Raw genomic sequence first — 26,487 nt, 5'->3', positions numbered from 1 at the left:
TGATGAGCCTATAATGGGGTTTTAATAATAAAATAAATTAAAGCTGCGAGCGGTATTGTATGGCCTGCAGGCGCTGCCCTCCCTGCCCCCTTTTGTCCTGTCCTCACTGAATGGGCGACTGCCCCTCACCCCCCTCTTCTGCCCCTACCATCCTGGTCAGAGCTGCACTTGACATATTCACGACTTTTCTGTTGGTTTCACGTCCATAGCAACGGTTTTGTATTTGGGTTGCCAAGTGATGGCAAACTGATCTTTGTAATTCTGAGAAGAATCTGCAAGAGTTGTTTTATTTCTTTGACAAAGGAGGTTTTTTGTTAACCACGCCCACATTCCTAATATGTTCACAAATGTTCAATTATTCCGTTCAGCTTTAGTTAAGGTATTGTGTATTACATTTTTACAATATTGCATTAAGAAATGTGAAACAACAGGAAAATGCCACTTTTGTGAGCTCGCTAATCTACAATTGCCAACATTTTTCTCGAGGAGTTAGGCGATGGGTGAAAATCCCTAGGACAAATTTTAAGTTTATAGAAGGTACTAATGAAGATTTTTATTAAGAAAGTTCAAGATGGCAGCCTCTTCCCAGGGTCAAAGGTCAACAAAACTTCAAGGTGGGGGTGAAATTTCTTTAAGATTGCAAACAAAACATTTTTCTTTTTCCATATTGTGTGTGAAGAGTGCCAAAATTCACACTTAAAAGAGCCGCCAAGCTGCAGGTCCTGTGGCCATCCCATAATTTTAAAACTTCTTTTGAATTTGTGGTTAGTGGATTTTGAAAGTCTTTTTTTTTTTTTTTCTTTGGCTGCGTATGGCATTTTTGGCCATTTTTTTATGGATTCTCCTGCTCTGATTTTTTTTTTTTTTTTCGGGGGGTTGTCAATCACTATACCCAAAAATATTTTTTGTAGTCCTTGCAGTCCAGGACTGCTGAAGGACATGGAGAAAAAGAGGAATTTCAATGATAAAATAACCCAAAGAGGTGATTTAAAACCTTTAATTTATTTAGAAATGTTAATATTTTCACATTTAAAACCAACATTCTGAACTTTCTGTAGAATCTTTTCAGAGATCATCTCCAAGGATGCAGCAAAGCAGAACTTTGGAGCATCTAACATGAAAAATGTCATAACACTCGTCATCTCTGAAGCTGGTCAAAATCAGATATTTTGGAAAAATAATCAGCTTTCAAATATTCTTTTGAAAAACTACTACACAGCCCATCCATCCATTCTTTACGCAGCCATCAGGAGTTCTCTATATCTGCGACCGCTGGGTTGGTCTTACTGCGGCTTCTGCTTCGATGCCTCATCTTTGCCAGGACTCGCTCCTGGCTTGTTACTGCGCTGAAGTCCATTGACTTTAACTGAGGCAGTGCAAAAATCACATGATTTCTGTAGAGAGGAAAAGAGAAACCATTGACAGTGTTATTCTGATCTGTCAAAAACTACATTTAGGTTCATAAATACACCAGCAATGGAGGCTAATTCTATGTAACCTTTGTTTAGCGTGTGATTGGCAGTACCAGTGTGTCTTCAAACACTGCTGCTGTTGCACAGACGGACTGACGGGGATATGATCTGTGTTCTAGCACCTGTTGCAGAGTTATGCTTTCCAAGCACTTGAGTTCCAAGAGTTATACCTGACCCCACACTTCTACTGTGCAACAGTAGAAGCTGCTAAAGGTTTATATTTAGTCCCATTATGTGACTCTTTGCAGTTCTTACTGTAAGATTGAACAAGTAGCCAAATTCAAAAAGCTGTAGAACAACAGGAGTTCTGATGGCAATTAATTAGAAATGACAGCTGCTTTTGCTGTTAATCCCCACGCCAATCACCTTTTGATCAATTGTAAAAGCGTTGCAGCGGTTTTTTGATTATGGAGATTTTAAAAGCTTGAAAAAAACTTGTCGTTTTCTAGGACATAGTTTCTGCAGAGTAGCAGTAATTCATTCGAAATTCACCTTTAAGTTGTGGGTGGGACTGTCGGAACGGCCTAAACCTGCCTTCATTTCCCATAAACCCTTTGTTGACATGGTCTCCCACTAGCTTACAGCCCCTCACACACCATATCTAACATTACCAGTTCAACAAAAATCGTCAAACAATATTGGAGCTTTCCAGACGTACAGTTTATAGCCAGATGTCAGCTCAGACTAGGTCAACGTTTACATTTCTTTGTCTGCAAGTGTATGCATCAGAATGGAGCGGAACAGGGAGCTTGTTTTCTACGTCCCACCACATTTTATCGTCTGCCAGTGATTCACAATAATTTGAAAAAGAAATACTCAGGAATGCAATTTTGAGCTTCATTTTCTTTATATATGTTCTCTATCCTCAGAAAAGAAAAGCATGTTAAAAACACCAAGATTATGATTTTCATTGGAGAGAGTCTTTAGGGAGGACTTAAAGAACTTACATTCTACTTACTTACATTTCTGGAAAATGCTGTTGCATCTGAAATAAACAAATCTGTACCTATACGTCTTATTGGTTTCTATGGGGTTCCCATGTAAAGTGATGGAGTGGAGATGCTGAAGCTCCCCCAGCCTGTCCACCTCTGACAGAACACGAATGCTGTTCCCATGAAGATACAGCACACGCAGTTCATGCAGTCTGCATAGGATCTGGAGCAGAAATAATACCAATATAACATAAGTAGGATGCAGACATCTTTAAGATAAAAACACGTAAATAAAGGAGAAGGCCAAGTTACTCACTGGGTCAATGTGGGTAATCTTGTTGAAGGAAATATCAAGCCAAGCAAGGCGCTTGGGTTCCGCAAGGAAATGACAAACAGTTCTCTCAAGGTCAAATAAGTCAGTAATGTTGTTGTTGCTCAAGCGCAGAGAACAACACAAATATTTGTTCTCTGAGTTTTTTTTTAAAGGCCGAAGGCTTCTCCTGGGTTCCTCCGTCCAAGCATCTGAAAAGACAAACATATGTAGTATGTGTTTAAATGAAAACTGCTATCTACATTTATTTGAGTCTACTTTAAATGTGTGTCACAGAGCACCATTTCTAAGAAAAGAGGGATTTGTTCTTTGTTTGTTTTAACAAACCCAAAACATTCTTAAAATGACTGGAAAAAGAGGCCAAACGCATTTAAAAAGAATGTGACGTAAGGCAAACAGCAGAGGTGTAGCGATTGATTTTCACAACAATTCAGTTTATATCATAATTTATGATTGAAAACCTGATTCATAGTAGATATTGGTTCTTTTTTAACGATCCGATTCACTGACCTACAATCGATCGCGGAAATCTTTAGTCAATAATTCAACAAGTTTGACTTAGAGATGAATGCCAGTGCCAATTTCACCTGCACTGAACAGCACAGGTGAAGTTTTCCAGATTCCTTGTATGTCTTGTTAGATAAGTGTTAATTAAATATGTGTACAAACAAACAAGTAAACAAGAATGGTAAGGCAATACTGGCAAATTCATTCACATTTTAGTTTTCTACAGCTCAGCTCACTGTTGTTTTTCCACATCAAAATAATAGAAATAGAACATTCTTAGATCATTCTACCACACTGTATGGTCACATGTCTTTGCTAAATTTATAACGTTTCCTCACATTGGACTGGAATGATGGCTGGTTGATCATTTTTTGCCGTCATCACATGTGTGTTGTTGTCCGCTGTGATGCACTTAGTCGTTTTCAGTACCTCAGCCCAATTCGTATCCAACTCCAAATGGTATTTTCAAATATCCAATTAATTGTTTAATTTCTTGTTGAAACAACTTTATATGTTGATCTGATTAACAAGTGGCCTCAGACAGATCGGTCTGGTTGGATTGTAGGAAAAGAAATCAATTCATCAATAAAGTCGTTTGATTGTTACACCCCTTGCAAACAGTAATTCCATATATGTCACAAACTTGTCCTATAAAAATAGGTTAGTGTCAATTTCTTTTTGTGCAAATATATATTTATGTTGAGTTTGGTTTGCAAAAGTAGTTATTTTTTAATGAACTATTTCTATTCTAATCTAAGTAAATTGAGATATAATTAAAACAGGATAAAAATAATTAAAAATCATTACAATCCTGTATTAAAACTTGTGTATTAATGTCAAAAGAAACAATAGTGGACACAAAACACTCAGTCTCCTTTTTGCTCCATAATTCTCCCAAGTTTTATTTTTTTATTGTCCACCAAAAACACATGAAAATAAAATTAAGTCTGGAATTATTTTTGAAAAATGACATGTTTTATAATACTTGTTGATGAATTTAACCATTTTTTTAAAAAAAAACAACCTTTTGGCATAACCATATATTTCACAGGAATTTTAAGTTAATGTTTTTCAACAGCAAGTCTGATGGAAAACATATAATAAAAATGAAATTAAAAATCAAACTTGAGAAATAAAAACTAAGCCAAAGCAACAAATAGAGAAACAAAAAAAAGTACAACCTGTTAGCTTGCTGATGTTTTTAAAAGAGAGATCCACGGGCGCGCCGAACATAATAACCTAATGACGTCAAATCAATTTATCTAATGAATGACAAATTCAGCACATTCAGGAATTTCCTGAATTTGAAATTCAGTAATTTTCCGAGGGGCTTTCTGACAACTTCGGCTTTCCCAAACACAACTGTTTCTATGGAAACAAGCAAATGCATCCTGGGACTTGTAGTAGTAGTCACATGATAACACGTGTTGAGCATTTACTGTGCATGAGATTATGAGCGATTAAAATGTATCATCTAATAGTTGGTTTGATGTTTAATATTCTGAAAAATAATAGGAATGATGGCTAACAAATGTAACCATAAAAATTTAAATTAAATTAAAACATAAAAACACAAATACGTAATTTCATATCTAAAAATGATCATAGTTCTCTACACACAGTCAAAAATTTGCTCCCTTCTCTCCTTTGTTTTTTTAATTTAAATTTTTTAATTTTTTTCCCCCTTCTTTCCTTTGCCAAGCTGCCATGTTCTGGATAATGACGTAAGCAGACTTCCTGGATTTTTAACCAATCACAGCCTGATTTTTCACGAGTGGCTTTTTCTGCAATCGGATTGGTTGATTCAATCTGTCGCGTCCTTTTTCAAATTTTTGTTACGTTATACCTTGAGCTGAAGATTTCTTTCCATTTACAAAACGTAAACAGTCCTGTCAACAACGAGTGGTTTACACCGAGAGAGAGGAACTATAGGTACGTTTTCAGGTAAGCAACTACGTTTAAATTAGGTCATTTTTCGCAGTTCCGTTAAATTGAAAGTTTAACTTAGCCGACGTTCGTTCGTTGCATTGCAAGTTTACTCAGTTATCTTTTTTTCAAAGTTAGCTTTACTTTTAGCTTGTACTGTGAACAACCAGATTTTTGCTTTACTTCTTTAACAATAACGTCTGCCAATTAATCATTACTTTTAAATTAAAATGCAAAATACAATGTTTAGTTAGAAAAGTGGCTTGCGGCTGCGCCTTATCGAAAGTAAGATTGTTGCTTAAATTGTATTTACGCAGTAAAGCAAACCTATTTATTTATGCATTTATTTGATATATTTTTTTATTTATTTCAGATTGAAATCCCTTTACAATAAAGGGTCAACCGAGATGTTAAGCGTCGGTGTGAAGGCTCTTCTCAGCTGGGTAAAAGCTAATGACAGTGCGAACTAACCTGCACTATTTGTGTGAGTGAGTGTGTGTGTGTGTGTGTGTGTGTGTGTGTGTGTGTGTGTGTGTGTGTGTGTGTGTGTGTGTACGTGTGTGTGCATATATATAAATATACATATATTTTTTAAATTAAAAAACGAAGATTTATTTTGTAACAGTCTAAGATAAATCAACATTATCTGCAGGTCAACAGTGTCAGCCCCTCTGATGGAGAAGTGACCATAAATGATTTACAGGATGGGGTGGTCCTGGTCAAACTTATTAATATGCTGTAAGTAGAGTACATTGAATGTTTGTATCACTAATTATTGTATTACATTATACCACAGAGTCTCTGATTTAACCTGAGTGTTTGTTTTTGCTTCATTTTATGTCACATCAGGAGAAAGGAACCCGTCTCCAGCCTCAGTGACTCCTTTGAGGATCGATACAAACTCATTGCAGACTTTTTGGAAAGTACGTATCTTTCCTAACTGATCAATTGCGTGGAATATGGTTGTGGTCAAACGAGGCGTCATACATGTCTAGGCAAGGCAAGGAAAGTTTATTTGTATAGCACAATTTGTACACAAAGTAATTCAAGGTGCTTCACAAAACAGAAAAATGCATTAAAATCACAATACATCATAGAAATAATCAACGTAAAATTTACTTTAAAAGAAAAGAAAAAAAATGTCTATGTCTATGAAGACTTTCATTCCACCAGGTTGATTCCATCATAATAGCAGGTTGAAGGGCTGTCATCTGGACATGGTTTTTAAAGTTAGAAGGCATTCAAATAGTAATCAAAAGCATAAAACAATCAAAAAAAACCTAGTAAAATAGAAACACAGTTAAAAAGCAAAACAGCAGCAGAGCAGAGTCTCATGTGTCAACAGGCTTGCTTTAAATTTTAAGAAGATTAAAAATTACCTAGGGGATGCCCGCTGTACGCTCCGTGGTACACTTCACAGCTTCTGTGCACAGAATGAAAAATTGGTAAGACTTAAGGTTAAAAACAATTGAATGATTAACCCCCCTTTTTTTTCTTTAAGCAACAATAACATCTGGAGTTTTTGTTGGTTCTATGTTTATTATGTGGTCATCTGTGACATTATTACTCATCCTTAGATTTTTCTTTTCTTCTATTTTTCATTCTGCTATTTTTTTATGCCTGATGTGTCATTTTACTTGTTTCAGCTTCTTTAAAATTATTATTTTTGTTTTTTAGAAGACTGCAGATTTTGTTCCACTGAAGGTACTGACATATCTTGGACCAATATAAGAAATGGCAAAAATCTAAGTGTCGAACTCGCAAAGGTAAATAAGTAAAACAAGTTCAAGAAAGGCTGGTGTGAAAAGAACTTTTCTCATCTTTTTCCATTTTTCTTCCTAACTAGGTGCTTCTGGTGCTTGTGTACCACAATATGATGAATGATTGCTGCACTCTACACGTGTTGGAAAGTGATGTGGAAGTAAGCTGGTTATTCTGTCCTCTTGAGCGTTTTTAAGCCCCAGTCAGATGTAAGTTGTGTTCTTGGTGCTTTCTTTCTGATCATGGAGGACATATAGAAAGAAAATGAGGCTTAAAATGACATTTCTGAGTATTTCTTAATTCAAATCGTTGTCAATAAGGAGCAGATGAGAAAAACACTGTTTGAAAAAGAGCCTTGAATGTGACGTAGAAACTATGCAGGACAGACCACAAGCTCCCTGCTCCGCTCCATTCTGATGCATCCACTTGTAGACGACTAGATCCATGTACGTCTCTGTTTTCCTCATCTGAGCAGGTATCTGGCTCCAAACTGTACGGCTGGATAGCTCTAATATTGCTCGCTATCTTTGTTACACCGGTAATGTTAGGTTGGGGGTGTGAGGGGCTGGTGGGAGAGCGTCTTAACAGAGAGGTCGGTAAGGGAAAGGGGCGGGGTTGCTTTGTGCCAATGGTCCCGGTCACAATTCAGAGCTACATTTTTAATCAACGTCTGCCGCACTGCAGAAACTAAATCTTAGAAAGTGACAGGTTTTTGATTTTGGCTCAAAATGGCACAATCCTAATTAAAAGGCTGCTTGGAATGCTTTAAAATGGATCAGAAGATGATCTCATTGGGTCTTTAAGTTTTTGGTCTTTACTGTGATCTTCTAAACCTAATAACCTTTTTTGTGCTACAGTTACATTTGATCACAGTGCACCTTTTTTTCCCCCCCGTTAGAGAGAACTGGCATACCTTACATGCTCTTTTGTGATGGAGAAGGAAGGCTCAGTTTACCTGAGTGACAGCCTGGATGGCTACTTGGCACGAAAATGTAAGTCACAAACTTCTTTACCTCCATTTCATTAGGAAGAATATATTTGTCCCACTTTTTTTTAAATTCAGAAATTTGAACATTGTTGTTTCAGATATTCCAGCCTTCCATAAGATGTCGAATGAATCCGCCACCACCTCCTCCACCACCCCCTCCTCCACCACCACCTTCTCAGATGATGACTCTCCTGTTTTTCAGCGCAGACAGAAAATCACTTTTGTTGATATGGAAACTGTAGCATCTTCTTCAGTCAGGTATTGGTTCAAAATGATACATCTTTTTTTATATAATATTCCTGCAGAACAGAGCTGCCTGAGCCTGGTTCTGGCGATCCTGCTCTGTTTGCTACGGTTTTGGGCTGGACTGTAGATCTGTGGAACCAGGACTGGGCAGCCCTGCTGTAAAAGGGCTTTAAAGTCCCACTCTGATCATCTTTTGACCTAAGTGTTGTCAGTAGTCTTTTAATTATGATAATGCTGGGTTTTTTTTAGCCAAAATTTTAAAAACCTGCATCGCTTTCTAGGACATAGTTTCTGCAGAGCATCAGTTCATTAAAAATTTGCTTCTGAGTTGTGGGTGGGACTGTTGGCGCTGATCAACCCACCTCCCTTCCCCTGCCTGTTGCTGAAAGCTTGGAGCAGGGAGCTTGTGAGCTTAAGTTTAAGCTTTTAAACGGCTGATTCACAACGGTTTGAATAAAGACATACTCAGAAATACAATATTGAGCTTAATTTTCTTTATACCTGTCCTCTATCATGAGAAATATGCCACAAGAACATGTTAAACACCAAAAGCACCATTTTCATCAGAGTGGGTCTTTAAAAGGATCTATTGAAAGGCTTTGATTTGATCTTCATATTGAAAAAGCCAATTCAAGTATCCTGCTCATCTCATTTTGTTTCTACAGCAAGTCTCCTTTGGCTGAAATCATGAACACACCCAAATTTCAGATGAGGAAAATGAAGAGACAGTTGTTGAAAGAGAGGGAGTACAGAGATGATTTGACCAAAGAGCTGTCCGCCAAGATTTCCCTCGTCGCGCTTAGAGGTATCTCCTGCAGCTATTGACTCTATGTGAGAACTGGACTGAGTGTGACGTCACACATAGAAAATGATTCACTTCCACCTCCAACCAAATGAGCTCAATTCAGTTGCCTTTTTTTTTTTGTTTTTAACATCACGGACGCTGCCATTTTGGAGCCAGATGTTGTCAGTAAGCATTGATTGGTCCAAGTGGGACTGACTATGTTTGAACAATGAATTGACTCTGGCCAATCAGTAGTGAGCTTGTTGGTAGTCCACAGCTCAACTACTTGAAAGCAGGCTACACTAGATCTGTCAAACGTTTTGAATCTAATGTTCAGGGGCCATCAGGCCCCACCTACTTTTCTTGAGACACCTCATTGGTAAATTTAGAACTTGAATAATTTGAACTACAGAAAAAAAAATGTCCTGAAACAAATTTGGGTTATCAAGAAAACGTTTAAAGAAAGATATCAGAGCAAGAATGATTATTCTGACCAATAGAATGACTGAGTAGCAGCAGTTCATTTCTCTATAGAAGTCTATGGGATTTTGGCTTCTTGGAGTCAGTGGTTACTTCCTTTTGGGAACGCTGGGGGACGGGACCACTCAGTCCATTCTCATATGCTTGTAACACAACGTATTCAATTTGATGTCTAAGAAGATAGAGTTTGCTTTGATGCTGTTTTTTTTGCAGAGTCTCAAATCAGTCAACTGCAGTATCGCCTGGATAAGCTGAAAGAGGAGCAGAGTGAAGAGGAGGCGGCCATCAGGAAACAAATCAGCGACCTTGAGACCAAGAACAACATGTTGGTACCCATGAATGGAATTCTGCAGTTTGCAAACAGACCTCTTGATGAAGTCCTTTGCACAAATACTTAACACACTGGAGAAAAAAACAGAAATAAAAGTGGTCTATTTTCCCTCTTAGATTGCAAACGCGTCTTAACGAAATGCTTAAGGAAAACAAGGAGCTCAAATTAACCTCGTCTCAAACGGAGAGAAAAGTGGATGAGCTTGCAGAGGAAAACGGTTCACTCTCTTCTCAGGTAAAACTACATCTCAATATTTTCAAATCCTGTTAAATCCAGAATTCTAAATCCATTTCCTGCCATATTTCCTGATCATTGACTTATTTGTCCACTTAGACCACATTCCACTCTTAGTTCATTTTTTATTCAACTCATCTTTTTTGTTTAGTTTTAAAGAGGATTTTTTTTGTTGCCATTATTGAGGTTAAATGTTTGAACCATAGATTTTGTGTTTTTATTGTTTTTTACATGTCCATGTGTATCACAAGATGAACCTCATTTGTTTGTTTAAACTCTTTCTGACTATTTTTCTTAGATGAGAGCTGTGTGTTCACAGCTGGCCCTGTTTAAGGAGGAGGTTGGTAGACTCACAGAGAGTCAAGCTGCTGCTGACGAGGAATGGAAAACCAAAACCAAGCAGCTGGAGGCGGAGCTCAACCAAGCGACGGCCCAGAAGGTATACGTCAGCTTAGAAAAGGAGGCAGGAAGCAGCACGCTCTTGATTTCAAAGCAGTCCTTGCCACCACGCGCTGTGTGTCAGTGTTGTGTGATTTCATGTCATCACAAGTTGAAAGTGTTGGAGATCAATGCAGGGAAGCAAATTGAGATGGTTTGGACACGTTGAGAGGAGGATGTTGGTAAAAGGATGCTGTGAAGGACAGGATGGGGGAGTGAGGTTGTAGACGGCCTTGAAGGTTGAACATCAGGAGTCTGAGGTCAATCCTGCATTTGACAGGAAGCCAGTGGAGCTGAAAAGTGGTGGAATGTGTGTGTTGGGTGGGGGCTATCCGAGCAGATGAGTTCTGGACCACTTCAGAAGAGAGCAGTGTTGCAATCATCAATGGTGCTGGTGGACAGGATAAAGATGGGTGGTAATTGATGGAGATAAGCAGACCAGGTGATACTGGTTATAGCCAAATAATAGACTCCTGTTCATACTCTTTAAATGAAGTGTAGACATGTCTATAAATAGATCCAGGAAGTGCTGCCTGATAAGGTGGGAGGAAAGTTTGAATGTTCAGATCCTATTGGAAATTGGGCCTGATCACGCTGTTTCAGACTTGATCAAGATCAAACGCCTAACGGAAAAAAATGAGCTGCTGCATGACCCCACTGTTGTTGTTGTTACCTTCACCCCACTTGTGCATTGACGGTCCAACTTTTGGGGTGGAAACGCTCACCTGGACTACTCTAAACCGGACCGTACTGCTCAGTGGAAACAAGGCTTTAAAGATCCACTCAGATGAAAACAGTGTTTCATATGTTTTTAACATTTTCTTGTGGCATTTTCTGATGGTGGAGGAAATGTATAAAGAAAATTGAGCTCAAATTACATTTCAGAGTATTTCTTTAAGTAAATTATTGGGAATCAGGAGCAGATTAAAAAAATGCAATTTGAAAGGGCGGGGCCACAACTCCCTGCTCTGCTCCATCCTGATGCATCTACTTGCAGACTAATTGATCCATGTATGTCTTGGGTTTTATCATCTGAGCTGGCATCTGGCTCAAAACTGCAGTCCAATATTGCTCGCCATTTTTGTCGCACTGATATTATGTTAGGGATCTGAGGGGCTGTAAACTAGCGGCAGAGTGTAAACAAAGGGTTGATGGGATATCAGTGCGGGCTTACTCCATACCAACAGTCAGACCCACAACACTTCTCGGATAAATAAAGATTAAATGAAAAAAAAAAATAGTAAAAGACGGTAAATTTGTTATAAAAAATGCAAATATCACACTGCTATAGTTCAATATTGTAAATATTTAAAAGCTAGATTTTATAAATAAATGGCTTAATGGCCAAAAATGTGTAAATTTCTAAACATTGAGGTGAAACTTTTCGGCTCTAACTGGGTTTGGTCTGTAAGAAACGGGACCAAATGGTTGTTTTATCATTAAAAAGAAGTCTGCATATCATGATCCGTTCATGCGTATGAACGGATCGTGACATTTTAGTGCATAAAGCTCTGCAGAATACAGCACCAGATTGAGTAGAAGGTTCACCAAAACATGTCTGGTGTGTGGAGATACTTTACAGAAGAACAACTGCTTTATGTACAAGTTTCCCAATATGTGAAGGGACAAGGCAAACATTAATACAACAAACCATCAACACGCTAAAGCTTCTCATCCACGAAGTGGGGTAGATGAGAAGAGATGTGTTTCTTTTAAGGATGCAGTTTTTGTTTTATGGGTGTTTTTTTGTTAAACCCCCCTGCGTCACTCTTTCCATAGGAGCTTCTGTCTGAACAAGGTCAGATCCTCCAGGGGAAGATCTCCTGCTTGGAGGAAGAACTGAGAAGAGTTGGCAAGGAGGTTGTTGGTGAAAACATGGGTCCAGTCATGGAGGTAAAATGGCTTTACTAACAAACAGTTTAGTTTCAGTCAAACACCTGCTTTACAGGAAGGTTTGCTCTTTATTGGGTGTCTCTGAAATGTCTTCCTCTTTTTAGATTTGCCAAAGAGAAGACTTGGAGATGGAGATCCAGCGTCTCAAAAATGAGCTTGAGAGCTCTCTTTGCTCCATTCAAAAAGCTGAAGAAGAAATTCAGACCAAAAACCTCAAGATGGTTGAGTATCAGCAAGAAATGCTACATCATAAGGAGCTCCTTGAGCAACACAAGAACCACACCGATAAGCTGATTCAAGCAAAGGAGGAAACGATGGACCAATTGAAACGGGACATGGTCAAACAGAGCGAGGTTCTTCACCAACAGATTCAGGAACTGGAGCTTCGCTTGGAGTCGGTGGAGCGTCAGAAAGCCCAGCAGATGAGCAGACTCCAGCAGGACATCGCTGCCCTCCAACATGAAATAGAGACACTAAAGGAGAAGCAGAAAGAGAAAGATGATCTTCTGCGTCAAACCGAAGACAACGTGAAGGATCTTGAGGGAAAACTGTCTGACGCTTCGTCTCTGTTATCTGAGACTGAGCAAAACATTAAAAACCTCTCAGAGGAAATTGAGCATCTAATAGATGAGAAGAAAAGAAGTGGAGAAGAAATTCAGTCCAGAGAAGAAGCGTACACCAAACTTCTTCAAGAGAAGTCTGAAGAGCAAGATGTTCTTAATGACAAAATCCAGGCTTTGACGGCACGCCTGGAAATCCTCGGATCATCTCTCAGGCAGGCCGAGCAGGAAGTTCAACTCAAGGAAGACCTCGTGGCTAAAACACAGCAAGCACATTCTCAACAAAGGTGTGAATTTGAGGAGCAGATCTCACGGTGTGAGGAGGAGATCCAAAGACTTAATGCTGAGGTGCAGGAAAAAAGCCAGTCGCTGGTAGAACTGAGGGATGCCAGCTCTCAACGGGCAGAATCTCTGGAACAGGAGATTGCTGTCCTGCAAGCCCAACTGCAGAGCCTGACGGATTCCCTCAGGACTGCAGGGGATCGGGCGGAGGCTCAGGAGGCCATGCTGGCAAAGCAGCAGCAGGAAAATGAAAAGCAGGCAGAGCTCCTGCAGCAGCAACGGTCAGCCTCTGAAGAAGAGCTGAAGAACCTAAAGCAGGAGGTGCAAACCAAAGAAGAAGCCATCAGCTTGTTGAGAAATCAGAGCTCAGAGCAAGCCGAGCTGCTGAACCAGAAGATCCACCATCTGAAGCAGCAAGTTGAGTCTTGTAGTTCCTCACTGAAGCGAGCTGAAGAGAATTTACAATCCAAAGAAAAAGTGTTTGCAGAGGAAAAACTGCAAACCGCCAGACAGCTAGTGGAGATCCAGGCGCAGATGGTGGCCTCTCAAGATGAAGTGAAGAGGCTCAATGTAGAGGTTGATGCTAAGGAGGAGCAGCTCGTTCAGCTGAGGATGGAGACTGCCTCACATGCAGAGTTACTCCACAAGGAGATCGAAGCTCTGAACGAGCAAATTCAAAGTGTTAATAGTTCTCTTAAGGCTGCTGAGGAGCAAGTCAAAGCCAAGGAAGGTCTGATGGCCAAGCAGGATGAGGAGAACTCTTTACAGATTGAAGAACATAAACGCAATTGCGCAGCACTTGAAGAGGAGGTGAACGGGCTCAGACGGGACATTCACACTAAGCAGGAGGAGGTAGAAATGCTAAAAGCTGAGCGCTCCAAGGAGAAAGAAGCCTTGATGTCTCTCCAGGAGGAGGTACGAGGTTTGAATGCCTCACTGAAGTCTTCAGGTGAGCGGGCACAAGTTCAAGAAAAGATGCTAGCCCAGAAAGAACTCGAGCTCTCTGAAGTAAAAGAAACTTTTGAAGAGAAGGTGAAAACATCTGAAGATGAGGTTCAAAGGCTTCTGGAGGTGATGGCGTTGAAAGAGGACCAACTGGTTACCCTGAAAAAAGAAGAAGATGCGCGCTCCGAGTTCCTGCAACAAGAAATCACGTTCCTGAAAAGCCAGAGTGACTCTCTCACAAAAGCTGAGGAAGAAGTTCGGACTCAGCTCGCTAAGGTCACCAAACAGGAGCAAGAACAGGCTCATCAGGTGGAGATCCTGCAGCAACAGCTCTCTGCGTCTGAACAGATGATGAGAACCATGATGCTGGATGTACAGACAAAAGAAGAAGAGATGAGCCTGTTGAAAAATGTCAGTTCTGAACAAGCAGAACTACAACTTCAGGAACTGAACAGCCTACAGGAACAGGTGGAGGGTCTTAGATCTTCACTCAAGACAGCTGAGGAGAGTTTGCGGTCCAAAGAAGACGCCTTAGTGGAGCAGAGAGAATACAGCACGCATCAGATCGAGACACATAAAGAAGAAGCGAGGAGACTGAAGGCGGAGGTGAACCAAAAAGAGGAGCAGTTGGCTCAGCTGAAGACCAAGGCCGCCGCACACAAGGATTCACTTCAGCAGGAGATTGAAGCTCTGAAAATGCAAATGAGGACAATTTCGAATTCTCTAGAGATTGCTGAAGAGCAGGTCAAAGCCAAAGAAGATCTCATGGCCGAGCAGCAGGAGGGATACATGCTGAAGATTCAAGAACTAAACAAGAACTGTGCAGGTCTGGAGGAGGAAGTGAAAGAGCTGGAAGGGTGCCTTCAGACCAGAGAGGCTGAGGTAGAAAGATTAAAAGCTGAGAACTCCAAGGTGTCTGAAGTTCTGAACTCTGAGATCCAAACTCTCAGGGAGGAGAAGCAGAAGCTGAGCGAGACGCTTGAAGCTGCAGAGGAGCATGTTCGGAGCAAAGAAAAGCTGCTGGTGCAGCTGGAGAAGGAACTTTCCCAAAAAGAGCAGACGCTTCAGGACATGATGACCACCTCCAAAGAGAAGATCAGGAGACTTTTGGAGCAAATGAATGAGAGGGAGGAACAAATGGTCTGTTTAAAAGAAGAAGAAGCCAAACAGTCTGACGTTCTTCAGGAGGAAATCAGGAGTCTAAAAATCCAATTAAGTGACACGAGTAAGAGCCTAAGGCAGGCCGAGGAACAGATCCAGAGTCAGCTAGTGATGCTAACCAGACAGGAACAGGACAGAAACCATCAGGTGGAGCTTCTGCAGCAACACCTGTCTGCTTCAGAACAGGAAGTGAGAAATGCTAGAAACGAGCTCCAAGTCAAAGAAAACCAGATGTTCCTGCTAAAGACGGAAAACTCCGAGCAGACCAGCATTTTGCAGCAGCAGACAGAAGCCCTTCAACTCCAGATCCAGAACCTTAAAGGAAGAATGGCGGCCATGTCTGAACAACTTCAGGCTAAAGAGGAGAAACTGCATGAAACCCAGCAGGAGTCTGTGCAGCAGATGAACCTGCTCCAGCAGCAGCTCGTCTCTGCAAATGCTGAGCTGACACAACACAAAGAAACGCTTGCTGCAAACCTCAAGATAAGAGAGGAGATTCAGGAGCTCAGAGTTTCCACCCTAAGGGAGAAGGAGGTCTTCATTCAAGAAAAAGAAACACTCATAGCCCAAATACTCCAGGTGGAGAAGGATAAGAAAGCGCTGGAAAAGGAGGTCCAAGCAGTTGTCCTAGAAAAGGAGAGGCTTGCTCAAACCAACCAGGCCATAGAAAGACAGAACGTTGCATCTCGTAAACTGGAGTCTCTGCAGCAGCAAGAAATCCAAATGTTGAAAACGGAAAGAGACAGGCTTTTGAAAGCGAAAGAAAAGATGGAAGAAAGTGAGAAGATCAAGAGAGACCTGCAGGAGCAGCTTGCTGCTAAAGCAGAGGCTGCAGAACACTTCAAGGCTCAGGTTGGAGCAACAACAGTGACCTTATGGAAAAAATAGTGTGGAGGAAATGTGATCACATGGTAAAAAGTCATTTGCTATTGCATTCCTGCAGATGGAGAAAGCTGTGAGTCATTACAATGGAAAGAAGCAGCTCCTTCAGAAGAACCAAGAAGAAATGATGGAGCTGAAACATTCCCTGGAGGTGAAAGAGCAGGAGGTGAAGGCCATGCTGATGGAGAAAAAGCTGCTTCAGCTGGATTTGGACAAAGTTCAAAGCAACGAGAAGAAGCTGAAGAGTGCGGTGGCCAGTTTGGAGGCACAGGTTGGTAGTCTGACCTTTGAACTGTAAGTCGCTTAGGGCATATATGTTGTAGCAGCCAAAAAAATGCATAAAGACCAAAAAAAGCAAATATAAGTCGCACCTTTATGGAGACATTTCTTTAATAGAATACAAGACTCAGAATCGACATTTCATCTTGAAAGTCAAATCCTAATAACGGAATATACCGAATACATGTACGTTACACTATAGTACTGCTACATGGGCTAAATGGCTAGTCTTTAATGTGCTTTTAGCATATGGTGTTCACACTAGACTGTCGCTACACAGTACATATAAGAATTAGTGTCATATAATTCTAGCCTGGCACAAACCGCAACTATTCATTTCTCCTCCATGATCAATTTTTAGATGGTTGGCACTTCCTTTGTATAAAAGGGCCTCTATCATGCTAAATCAATTCTTTGAGCTTTAAGGTGTAGTATAATGGTCATTCCTCATGAAAAGAAACCCCAAAGCGGTATTTTGATCCGCTCACGCAGTTTTCCTCTAAAAGCCCGCGCTGTGAGCTGTGAGGAACAGCCTCTTCCAGGAAGAAAGCACTGCCCCCAAGCTAACACACACAAACACACACACACTTTTTCTGCAGAGCTAGCTAGCTGTGTTTGCAAAAACAGCTTCTTTTTATATGCACAATATGCTCATCCATCTTTGCAAAAGTTCAAATGTTGTTTGTTTTCATGGGCGAGACGCAGACACCCTGCAGAGGTCGGATCTAGGTTGACGTCATGAAATAAGGGTCACCAACAAGGAGAGAACGGTGGTGCCTCAGAGATCAAGTCGTCTTACTTCCAGAAAGGAAAATAGCTCATGAAAATAACTCGTATTTAATAAAAAATGTGTTATTTTGTGTGCCAAATGTAATATATTATTATATCTATGGATATTGTTTACTATAAATGGCTTACATCCAAGTCCCTGATTGGTCAAAGTTCAACCTGGCTTAACTTGCAGCGCACATGTTATGCCTTTTGTAAATAGACCAAAAACTGACTTAAAACTTGCGTAGCTTTTTGGAGTTTTGAAGGTGTAAACCTGAAACGTACATATGTGTGTTTACAAAGACTTTTCATTGAAAGTGGTCCTTTGAACGCATGTTGCCAAGCCTGGTTTGAGTGTAGCATAAGACTAAGCAGGACTGATTATTCTGCATTGCTGTCAGTAGCACATAGTGATACACACACCTACAGTGCCCTCTTGAGTTTGTAGCTATTTAAAAAAAAAAAGTAAGTTGCACACAAGTATAAGCATGCACCTCTGGACAAACCATGCAAAACACGTACTCTTACTCTGAAAATATGGTAATTCAAAGCCCTTTCTGGAGTTCCTGTAAATCAGAGTGGTTTTTTTTTTTGTGATTGTTTTTTTTCTTCTAAACTTTGATTTTTTTGCATCAACAGCTGGCCATTGCCGACCAAAACCTGCGAACACAGAGCAAGATTCATGGTGGTAGCTCGGAGTCCTGCCTTTCAGGGGTTTCTGGTTCACGCTTCGGTGTTTGCACCAGAGCACAGGTGAAGAAATCCATAAGCTCTGACAGCCTGGAGCAGAGCTCCCTGGAGGACTCCCTGAACTCCACAAGGTAATGTCTGAGCTCTTCTACTTGCCGCTCACGGCTTTAATGCTGTCCTGCAGCAGTCCTGGAACGCAGAACTAGATTGTTTCCTTAATTCTTATTTCTTACTGCATGCGCCTATTGAGCACAAATGATTTCCCCCCGCCAAAAATTCAAAAACAAAGCAAAGTCTGCACACACCTAGGATCCAGTTAAAAGGAATGTGGAGCATGATTAATTACACCAGCTGATAGTTTTTCACATAATTTCACACACGTCACTTGTCTACAACCACAACCAAAGTGGTGTTGACCTATGACCTCAGAAAGAGGCAGCCATGTTGAGTTTTACCTTCTACAAATTTTGACTCCTAGTGATTTTGATATATTGCCTTTTAAAGGATCTAAAGGATCATTGGAAAACTTCTTTGGGGAACAAAAAGTTGGATTTAAAGTTTGTGGATTTTGAACAGCGTTAGAGTGGTGAGCTTGCAGAAGTGGCGTTTCCCCGTTGCTTGCACATCTTTTACCAGAATATTGTGAACATGTAAAACATGAATCCTTGGCTCGAGCTGACAGAAGCGAAAGAACATTTTAGGAATGTGGGCGTAGTTCACAAAAAACCTCAGTTTCCAAAATAATCCTAAAAATTAACTTTTGTCAATACTTCTTCTAAAAATGATATAGATCTGTTTTGTCACCCCCACGCAACCAAAAAAAAAAGAAATGGTTGCTATGGAGATGAAACTGACAAAGTTTAAAAAAGCATTTTTATATGAATATGGCCCTTGAAGCTATGACCAGGGTGGCTGGGCCATAAGGGGAGAGTGAGGGGCGCGTAGCAGCCGTACAACGCAGCTCGCGCCCATTATCCGAGCTTATTTCCCACCCATGTGCTGCCAGCACTTCGCATCCCTCTAAAGCGTCTGAACTTCTTCACAGGAAGCCGTCTATTGACTCCAGCACACCACTTGTTCGAACTTCAGAACGTTTGGCTGCCAAGCGCAGTGGTCCGTACGCCGAGTCCCTGGAAACACTGTATTTTACACCCATCAATGCCAGACAGGCAAAAAGGTAGGTTGTGCAGGTCTGAAACTTAGAGGTGATTATGAATCATAGATGTGCTTTTATTGGAGGGGATGACACAAGATTTTAATCTAAAGAACTAAAATTCCAAACAAGATGTGTTTGTTTGAGAAATGTGTTGAAAGTGATATAAAACCTATAAATGGAATTCTTTTAGTTTGCTTTAAAGAAAGCTTTACTCCTGCTTCATCGTGAAAACAAATCAGACTAAAATGTTTCAAGAAAACATGTTTTGTGCAATTATGTAGACTTGAATACCTTTTTTGTTGTTGTTTTATTTTGGGGAGAACAAGACTGTTTCCTGAAGCCTTAAACTGACAAAAAGACTTTTTCTTGATCGTGACCTAGAACCGGAGCAGAGTTCGACGAGGAGCTGGACTCTGCTCGGAAAAATCCAACTTCATCTGTCAAACGGCGCAGAACCACGCAGGTTATAAACATCACTTTGACTAAGGTGCAGGAACTTCTATTTTACAGTTGTTGAATGTTTTTTATTTAATTCAAATATTTCAGTAACCTGTGTTTCTATTTGAAACTTTCCACAACATTTTATTTTAACAGGATTTTTGACAGATCTGAATTAATAATAGCTCAGGTTTTTACCTCATAGACTTAAAGTATAATCTGTCTGAATCCTTTAGAGAACTCCTGGCTGTAATGAGGAAGAGGAGACCTTCTACAGCCTTCCTTCTGCTCGCTCCCAGCCGAACCTCGCTTCTTTTCCCTCTGGGTCCACTTCTGATGCCCCGGCTGGTCAGACCAGCACTGCCAGTGACCGGCTCATCGGCCTTCCAGGGTACAGACGGAGCACAATCCACTCTCACAGTGAGTTCTGCTGCTGTGAACCCAATCATTTCACTTTTAAAGTCCCACTCTGATCATCTTTTGTTCTATTGCAAAGTGTTCCCAGTAATATTGTGTTTATGATGAAGTAGTTTTTTTTAGCCAGAATCCAAAAACCTGTGCTGTTTTCTGGACATAGTTTCTGCAGAGCAGCAGTAATTCATTAGAAATTCCCCTCTGAATTGTGGGCGGGGCCGTTGACGCTGAGGAACCCTGCTACCCGTTTCCCTTCCTGTTACTGAGAGTTTTCTGGTGATGCGTGCTCCTTCTAGCTTAGAGCCCCTCACACCCCCACCATAACAATGCCGGTGCAACAAAAATGGCGAGCAATATTGGAGCTATCCAGCCATGCAGTTTGTAGCCAGATGCCACCTCAGACGAGGAAAACAAAGATGTACATGGATCTATTTGTCCACAAGTGGATGTGGATCATAAGGGAGTTTGTGGCCTGCACATTGTAGATATTGTCTAACAACTACAAGCTTTTTCATATGGCTTTTTTTATCTGCTCCTGACTCAACAATTTGACTAAAGCAATACTACTAATGCAATTTTAAGCTTCATTTTCTCTGTATTTGTCCTCCCATCATCAGAGAAATCCCACAAAAACATGTTAAAAAAACAAATTCTTGATCTCAATCTGTGATTAAAAATGTAAAAAAAAAAAACTTATATCATTCAGAATTCTGATCAGATCTTATTCTTGAGCTGCGTTTACACAGAACACGATCCGTGCGTCAGGGACGTCCGGTTTAATGTTAAATCAATGTACAGACTCGATCAGAGGTCCTGTGGTGCATTTTCGGTGGCAGTCTGGCAGCAGCGCATTTCGGGCGGCGTGATGTTTACGGGGTTCAAATATCTATAGCTTGGTTAAGAATTGGCTTTTGGTCAATCAGCCAGAAACTCTGCTTTAGCCCGTGACGTGTTGAGCAGGTGGAGTCCAAAACCGACATGGAGGAGATTCTGACCGTTTTCCTCCTGAAATCTATGATATTTTTCTCACATGCTTGGATTCTTGAATGGAGAAAATAATAAAAAGATACTCTAATTTTATTCTTACTTTTTCCCTCCTTGGAATAATGCAGGACAGACAGCAAGACATCAAACTAGGTCACAGAGAGACAGAAGTAGCGCTGAACCGTCATTCTGATGTAGCTCCTGCAGTAGAGGATGAAGCTCACAGTACTAAGAGAGTCTCTGAATGATGCATGAATCCAGACTTGGAGACGTGATTACCAATGCTTTTGTAGAGCTCTTTAAAATAAACCTAATTTCAACATCATCCGTGCCTTTTGTTCGTTGTAAATCAGATATACAGACGTCCAGCAGCAAATTTGTGAAGAGAGGCGGCGGACGCACGGCTGTCCTTTAGTGTGAACGCAGCATCAGTGAGTCATTCTTCTGCATATGTTCACCCACAGCTGCAAGTACGTTCTGTGTGGGAGCAGAGAACGAACCCGATGGTGGACCTGAAGACTGGCTAAGAATTGCAGAACTTCAGGCCAGGAATAAGGCCTGTCTGCCTCATCTGAAGAGCAGCTACCCTATTGAGTCTGAGGTGAGGAGAGAAGGTCACCTCTGAGGTTCAGAGAACATGTTCAGGATTTTTTTTTTTTTTTTTTGATAAAACCTTAATTTAATTGAATCATTTGGAGAACTGTGAAGCTTTACAACCAAACTTTTTATTTTTCAAATGTCATCAGTTCTTCTTTTCATCTTTCATTTTCTGTTTTCATGCAGACTGGCTGCAGTGGAGGGTTGGTTTTCACAGACCAGGACCTGCGGCTGGGCGACCCGTCCGACACCATCAGGCGGGCATCCATGATGCCAGGCCAGCTGCAGGACTCCCTCGTCTCCCATCGGCAGTCGTTGATGTCGGGTCAGATGGGGGCTGCTGCCGGTACCCGTTCCCACCGCCTGTCCCTGATGCCGGGCCAACTCCCATCCAAAAACGTCAGCTGCGCTCAGATGAAAAGCCCAAAAAATTCCAAGCAGTCCTCATCCTCTCTGTCTGCTCATTTGACCTCACCAGAGGTTGGTTTGGATTTGGAGACATTTTCTTTTTTATTGAACAAGCCTTCTCTTAAAATCCTCCTCTGTTTTGGGTTTTCTTTCACGTGGACCTGCAGAGAAAAGGCCGAGCCAGCTGCTTTCCTCGACCTCTTACTCCTAAGAACAAGAACATCCTCGGAGGACCTTCCAGTGCGCTTCTTCAACCTGCTCTCAGTCCTGTAAGCGTAAACACGGTCAGGTGTCTCCCTCAACATGGAGATGGTTCGATGACGTGTCTCATTCGCTTTTTTTTTCAGGCTGACAGAAGACAGTCCATGATGTTCACAATTGACAACACCCCCAAAAACAGCAGCTACTTGAAGAAGGGGCTGACCAAACTCCGCAATTCCACCCGCAAATCTCCAAGCACGGCTTCTAGAAAGACACTTGCTAAAACCAGTGCACCCAAGGGTCAAGAAAACACGCCGCGGAGGAAAGCGAGGGACGGAGCCGGCAAGGCCGACGGTTTTAAAACGCCCCAAGTAAAAGGAAAACCTGCCCAGGCTCCCGGCAGATCTGCAAAGTCGCCCGGAATTACAGCCAGTGCTCGAAAGGTAAACTGATGTGACAACGCTGGAGCTGCTTGTTTCTTTTCTTTAAAGACTCACTCTGATAAAAATGGTGTTTTGGGTGTTTAAACATGTTCTTGTAATATTTTTCTCATGATGGAGGACATTAGGCCTGCACAATATACCGCAAATTTATCGTTATCGCAATATCAAGCAGTGCAATATCCATATCGCAAAAGTCAGAAAAAATCGCAATAAATGGTTACCTTAAATGTGCTAATACAATCCTATGGCAGCTTGAAGCATTTAACGAATCAAATAAATCCATTTATGCATTTGACCAATTGGATGGACCTTTTCCGATGTTGACCTATCAGATGAGCCCTTTTATGTTAGATGTTTGCCTCCTACGTCAACAAGGGTCATTTGGAGTATCATTTTTTTAAACTGTTAATGGTAATGATGATGTTAACTGGTAATGATGGTTTTGGTTGTTTTGCTATTTGTTTATATACCACAAATTATATCGTTATCGCAATATTGATCACTAATATCGCACATCGCAAGTTTTGCTCATATCGTGCAGCCCTAGAGGACATGTATATGTAAGGAAAAATAAGCTTCCCGCTCTGACCCCTCAGCAACAGGGAGGGTAAAGGAGGCGGTGTTGCTCTGCACCAACAGTCCCGCCCACTACTCATGTGCATTTCATCAGAATGTTGGGTGTAGGGATGATCACAGACCTAAGTTTTGATTAAGACATTGAGGGAAAATTGGCTGCTATCTTCTGAAAACTGTTTTGAAGATTAATGATCAGATGTCTAAGCAGGAATTGGAAAAATCAGTTCATGCATTCATCTTCAGAGCTAGGTGGTTCGGAGTAACACAAAAAAGTAGACCACATCAGTCCAGGTCTGAGGTCTTTCCATTGGCTGCCTGTCTACCAGAGGATAGACTTTAAAGTTCTGTTACTGGTTTTATAAAGCTTTGAATGATTTGGCAGCAAAAAACATGACAGACCTCCTGACCCAATATTTATCAAACAAACCTCTCCGGTCATCTGGATCCAGGCTTTTGTCAGTTCCTAGAGTCCAAACCAAACATGGAGAAGCTGCGTTCAGCTTCTGTGCTCCACAGATCTGGAACTGACTTCCAGAAAGCCTTACATTATCTGAAACACTCAGTTTATTTAAATCCAGGTTAAAGACTCACCTGTTCTCAGCTGCATTTGATTTGTTTTTATTCAAAAGTTGACATCTGCCCTGTAACTTTAAGCTTATATATAGCTATAGCTTCAGTTATTTTTTACTTTCTTTAAAATGTTATTTTAATGATCACTACTTTAATATTTCTTTTTCATTTTTCTTTCAATGTGTTATGTAAAGCACTTCCATTTTCTTTGTACACAAAATATACGAAGCAAATAAACTTAGTTGCCGTAACTCCATAAAACCCATTAGAAACTCCCTCTTTTGATGTAAAATGTCATTTAAATTTGGGACCTTTGGACAGACCTGGAACTCGACTCGGTCCATAGTGCACCAGGGTTTTGCAGGCCTCAGAAACCAGAAAACTGAGGCTTTGCAGACCCACGCGTCTGTTTTTCTTGTTGCGGCCGTTGACGTATTTGTAATCCAACCCAGAGCAGAAAAAAACAAATGCAATTCTAGACCGGAAAATCTTGTTTTTATGTCCTCAAGCACGAAGCGGAAATTCCTCTGTCTGCAACCGGTTAGCTCAGTAACAAACTCGTAATGAGCAAACCGTAAAATGGAGAGATTGTGCCTCCAAAAAAGCAAAATTGGTTTAAAACATTATGTTTTCAGTTTATCAAACAACACTTGAAGACTAAAGTCTAATTTCTTCAACTAATCTCTGCTAAGTGTTTGAGCTTTAAGGTCATAAGGCTAAAGCAGATGATCTTTTTTTCAGATAGATAGATAGATAATACACTGTTTAGCTCTGTAACTTTCAACTTTGATCCTTCTTTCCAGAAACGTCCTTTAAAGGCAGAAACGTTGCTGAAAGCTATAGCAGGTTGTTTTTATGAGATTTCTTCTTAAGATGGTTTCTCACATTAGTGACATTACCTCACAGTTTGGTTCTGCTTTTAGCAGATGGGGGTCCACTTTTTAAGTAACTGCACTAACAAAAATATAATAAGTATTTTGAGTTCTAGTTTTCAACTTTGCTAACCTTTTTTTTTTTCTTACTCTACAGATGATGAGAAAGATGAAGGTTTAGGAACTCCTTCAAAGACTGGAGCTTCAAGTAAAACCTGAGGATTTTTTTTATTTTTTATCACTTTGTGTTATCCTTTTTTTTTTCTTGTTGATCGCATTGATCACGAATTGTGATATGTTCACATATGTTTAAAAATAAAGTCAACAAAATGTTGGTGTTGCAATGGTCGTTTGTCACACCGTTTTATCGCAGGGTAAAAATGAAACATTTTACAACAGTGTGTGCTTTTCTGTTAGCTTCACATTTGATTATTTTCATCTTTTAATTATAATTATGCAGTTTTAACCCCAAATCAAAAAACCTTTGTCGCGTTCTAGCACATAGTTTCTGCAGAGTGGCAGGAGTTCGTTAGAAATTCACCTCCGAGTGGTGGGCGGGACTGTCGCCCTCAACTGAGAGCTCTCTGTTTAGGCTCTGTCCCACTGGCTTACAGTCCCTCACAACTCCAAGCTAACACTGGCTGCTATCTAGCCATGTATTTTTGAGCCAGATGCCAGCTTTTTCAATAGTTTTCAGGTTCGAGTTCTTATAAAGTATTTTTAGGAGCCTTCATGTGACAGTTTAAAAGAGACAAAGTGCTCAGGCACTTAAAACAATTTTATTGATTCAGATCCCGGCAGTTGAAGAGCTCAGTTGGTTATGTGCAGGACTGAAACAAGATAAAATGCAAAATTGTGTCAGAAAGGGCATCTGGTGTAAAAGCTCTCTGTGCTAATTAGTGAAAGCTGGTATGCTATGGCGACCCCGGAAGGGATATGCCAAAAGGTGAACAGCGGATTCAAATTCCATTGAGATCAATAAAGTGTCTGTCAATCAATAAAAATTGTGTACAAAACAAAGGTTAATATTTTTACAGTTATCAAACCTTATATAATGCTTCTGTAACAGTGTCTTTGTTTAAGATGGGGCAAATTTTTGTTCTTCATTTTTACAATACCTTTAAATAAAATCTGATTGCTGAATGCATCCTGCTTCCTTCTGCAGCTGTTGAAACTGTATTTATTGCCACTCTGGCATTAACTGTTGCTTTTAGTTTAAATAAAACTTAACTAGCTAGTCTTGCCCCCACTTTTGGTTTGAAATCTATTAGTAAAGCTAAACTGTTTTAATCCAGAGTGATGTTGGGGCAACAAAGCATGTCTTTCATTATTGTTTAAAGTGTTTTCACTGCTTTAAACTCCACTCTCACTTCCAGCTTTATGCAACATTTAAAGAAGATCACGTTGACCTATAGGACAAGCCTTTTATTTGGTTAATGTTGAAAAAACGCCCACTAGTCAAAAGTAAAGATCACAATATTTTTCTTTTGGTGCCTCCCCTGATTATTAAGTCACTAGAACTTCACCAACTAGGAAGTGTTTAGGAAATCTATAGCAATTATGAGCATAAAAGGTTCTGTTGGGAACCATTATAAATCAGACATATTTTTTCTTAATTAGAACTGCAGGATCTTGCAGAATGGACGATACCACTGGGAATTAAAATGTTAAAAACACCCGACACTCTGACAGGCAGCGCTGTCTCTACAAACCTTGAGCCTTCAGAATAAAAGCCTAACATGTTTCGATAAGGTCGTGGAAAGGTGTCTTTGATCAATCTTTTATAACTCAGGTGGAATTTTCCTTTTTTGGTTTTCAAATTAGGTGGACGAGTTTTTTTCTCGTTTGTTTGTTTTTAATAAACTTAAACAATAGAAGTTTTGTTTGATCTAGAACTTGTTGGACTTAACAGTACATTTACTGTTTTAAAGTGTC

At 40.4% G+C, this 26,487-nt stretch overlaps 2 protein-coding genes across 3 annotated transcripts; one reads left to right on the top strand and one right to left on the bottom strand.

Annotated features, from left to right (window-relative positions):
* Window positions 1-981: 981 nt before the first annotated feature.
* LOC101170946 (leucine-rich repeat-containing protein 51) lies at window positions 982-4,633 on the bottom strand. The gene is made up of 4 exons (XM_004075749.3): window positions 4,424-4,633; window positions 2,721-2,926; window positions 2,479-2,627; window positions 982-1,394 (listed from the first exon to the last, which is right to left on the bottom strand). Exons 1-4 carry the CDS (start codon window positions 4,473-4,475, stop codon window positions 1,247-1,249), a joined length of 555 nt encoding a protein of 184 aa, XP_004075797.1. The 5' UTR covers window positions 4,476-4,633; the 3' UTR covers window positions 982-1,246.
* Window positions 4,634-5,038: 405 nt separating this feature from the next.
* numa1 (nuclear mitotic apparatus protein 1) lies at window positions 5,039-24,886 on the top strand. 2 transcript variants are annotated; one of them, XM_020708389.2, is made up of 25 exons: window positions 5,039-5,174; window positions 5,542-5,611; window positions 5,821-5,906; window positions 6,018-6,091; window positions 6,846-6,934; window positions 7,015-7,089; window positions 7,828-7,921; window positions 8,016-8,175; window positions 8,829-8,968; window positions 9,641-9,752; window positions 9,875-9,992; window positions 10,291-10,431; window positions 12,210-12,323; window positions 12,428-16,123; window positions 16,215-16,424; window positions 17,843-18,024; window positions 18,939-19,070; window positions 19,431-19,536; window positions 19,724-19,907; window positions 21,350-21,486; window positions 21,669-21,962; window positions 22,058-22,159; window positions 22,238-22,534; window positions 24,484-24,526; window positions 24,710-24,886. In XM_020708389.2, the coding sequence occupies exons 2-25, from the start codon at window positions 5,576-5,578 to the stop codon at window positions 24,769-24,771; spliced, it is 6,684 nt and encodes a 2,227-aa protein (XP_020564048.1). In that variant the 5' UTR covers window positions 5,039-5,174; window positions 5,542-5,575; the 3' UTR covers window positions 24,772-24,886. The 2 variants fall into 2 exon arrangements, with proteins under 2 accessions (XP_020564048.1, XP_011481088.1); XM_011482786.3 differs by lacking the exon at window positions 24,484-24,526 and having other exon boundaries at window positions 5,039-5,186.
* Window positions 24,887-26,487: the final 1,601 nt, after the last annotated feature.

Source organism: Oryzias latipes, chromosome 13, assembly GCF_002234675.1.
Source record: "Oryzias latipes chromosome 13, ASM223467v1".
In the NCBI taxonomy this organism is placed as follows: Eukaryota; Metazoa; Chordata; class Actinopteri; order Beloniformes; family Adrianichthyidae; genus Oryzias; species Oryzias latipes.
This window is presented reverse-complemented; position numbering and strand designations above follow the sequence as displayed.

Excerpts from the sequence above, each read along its gene's own strand:
- LOC101170946 (XM_004075749.3), bottom strand. The coding sequence starts at position 4,475 with ATGTTCGGCGCGCCCGTGGATCTCTCTTTTAAAAACATCAGCAAGCTA. Across the intron at positions 2,628-2,720 it reads AGATTACCCACATTGACCCA|ATCCTATGCAGACTGCATGA; the intron begins GTGAGTAACTTG and ends TTTCTGCTCCAG. Across the intron at positions 1,395-2,478 it reads GAAACCAATAAGACGTATAG|AAATCATGTGATTTTTGCAC; the intron begins GTACAGATTTGT and ends TCCTCTCTACAG.
- numa1 (XM_020708389.2), top strand. The coding sequence starts at position 5,576 with ATGTTAAGCGTCGGTGTGAAGGCTCTTCTCAGCTGG. Across the intron at positions 6,092-6,845 it reads CATTGCAGACTTTTTGGAAA|AAGACTGCAGATTTTGTTCC; the intron begins GTACGTATCTTT and ends TTTGTTTTTTAG. Across the intron at positions 22,160-22,237 it reads TTCAACCTGCTCTCAGTCCT|GCTGACAGAAGACAGTCCAT; the intron begins GTAAGCGTAAAC and ends TTTTTTTTTCAG.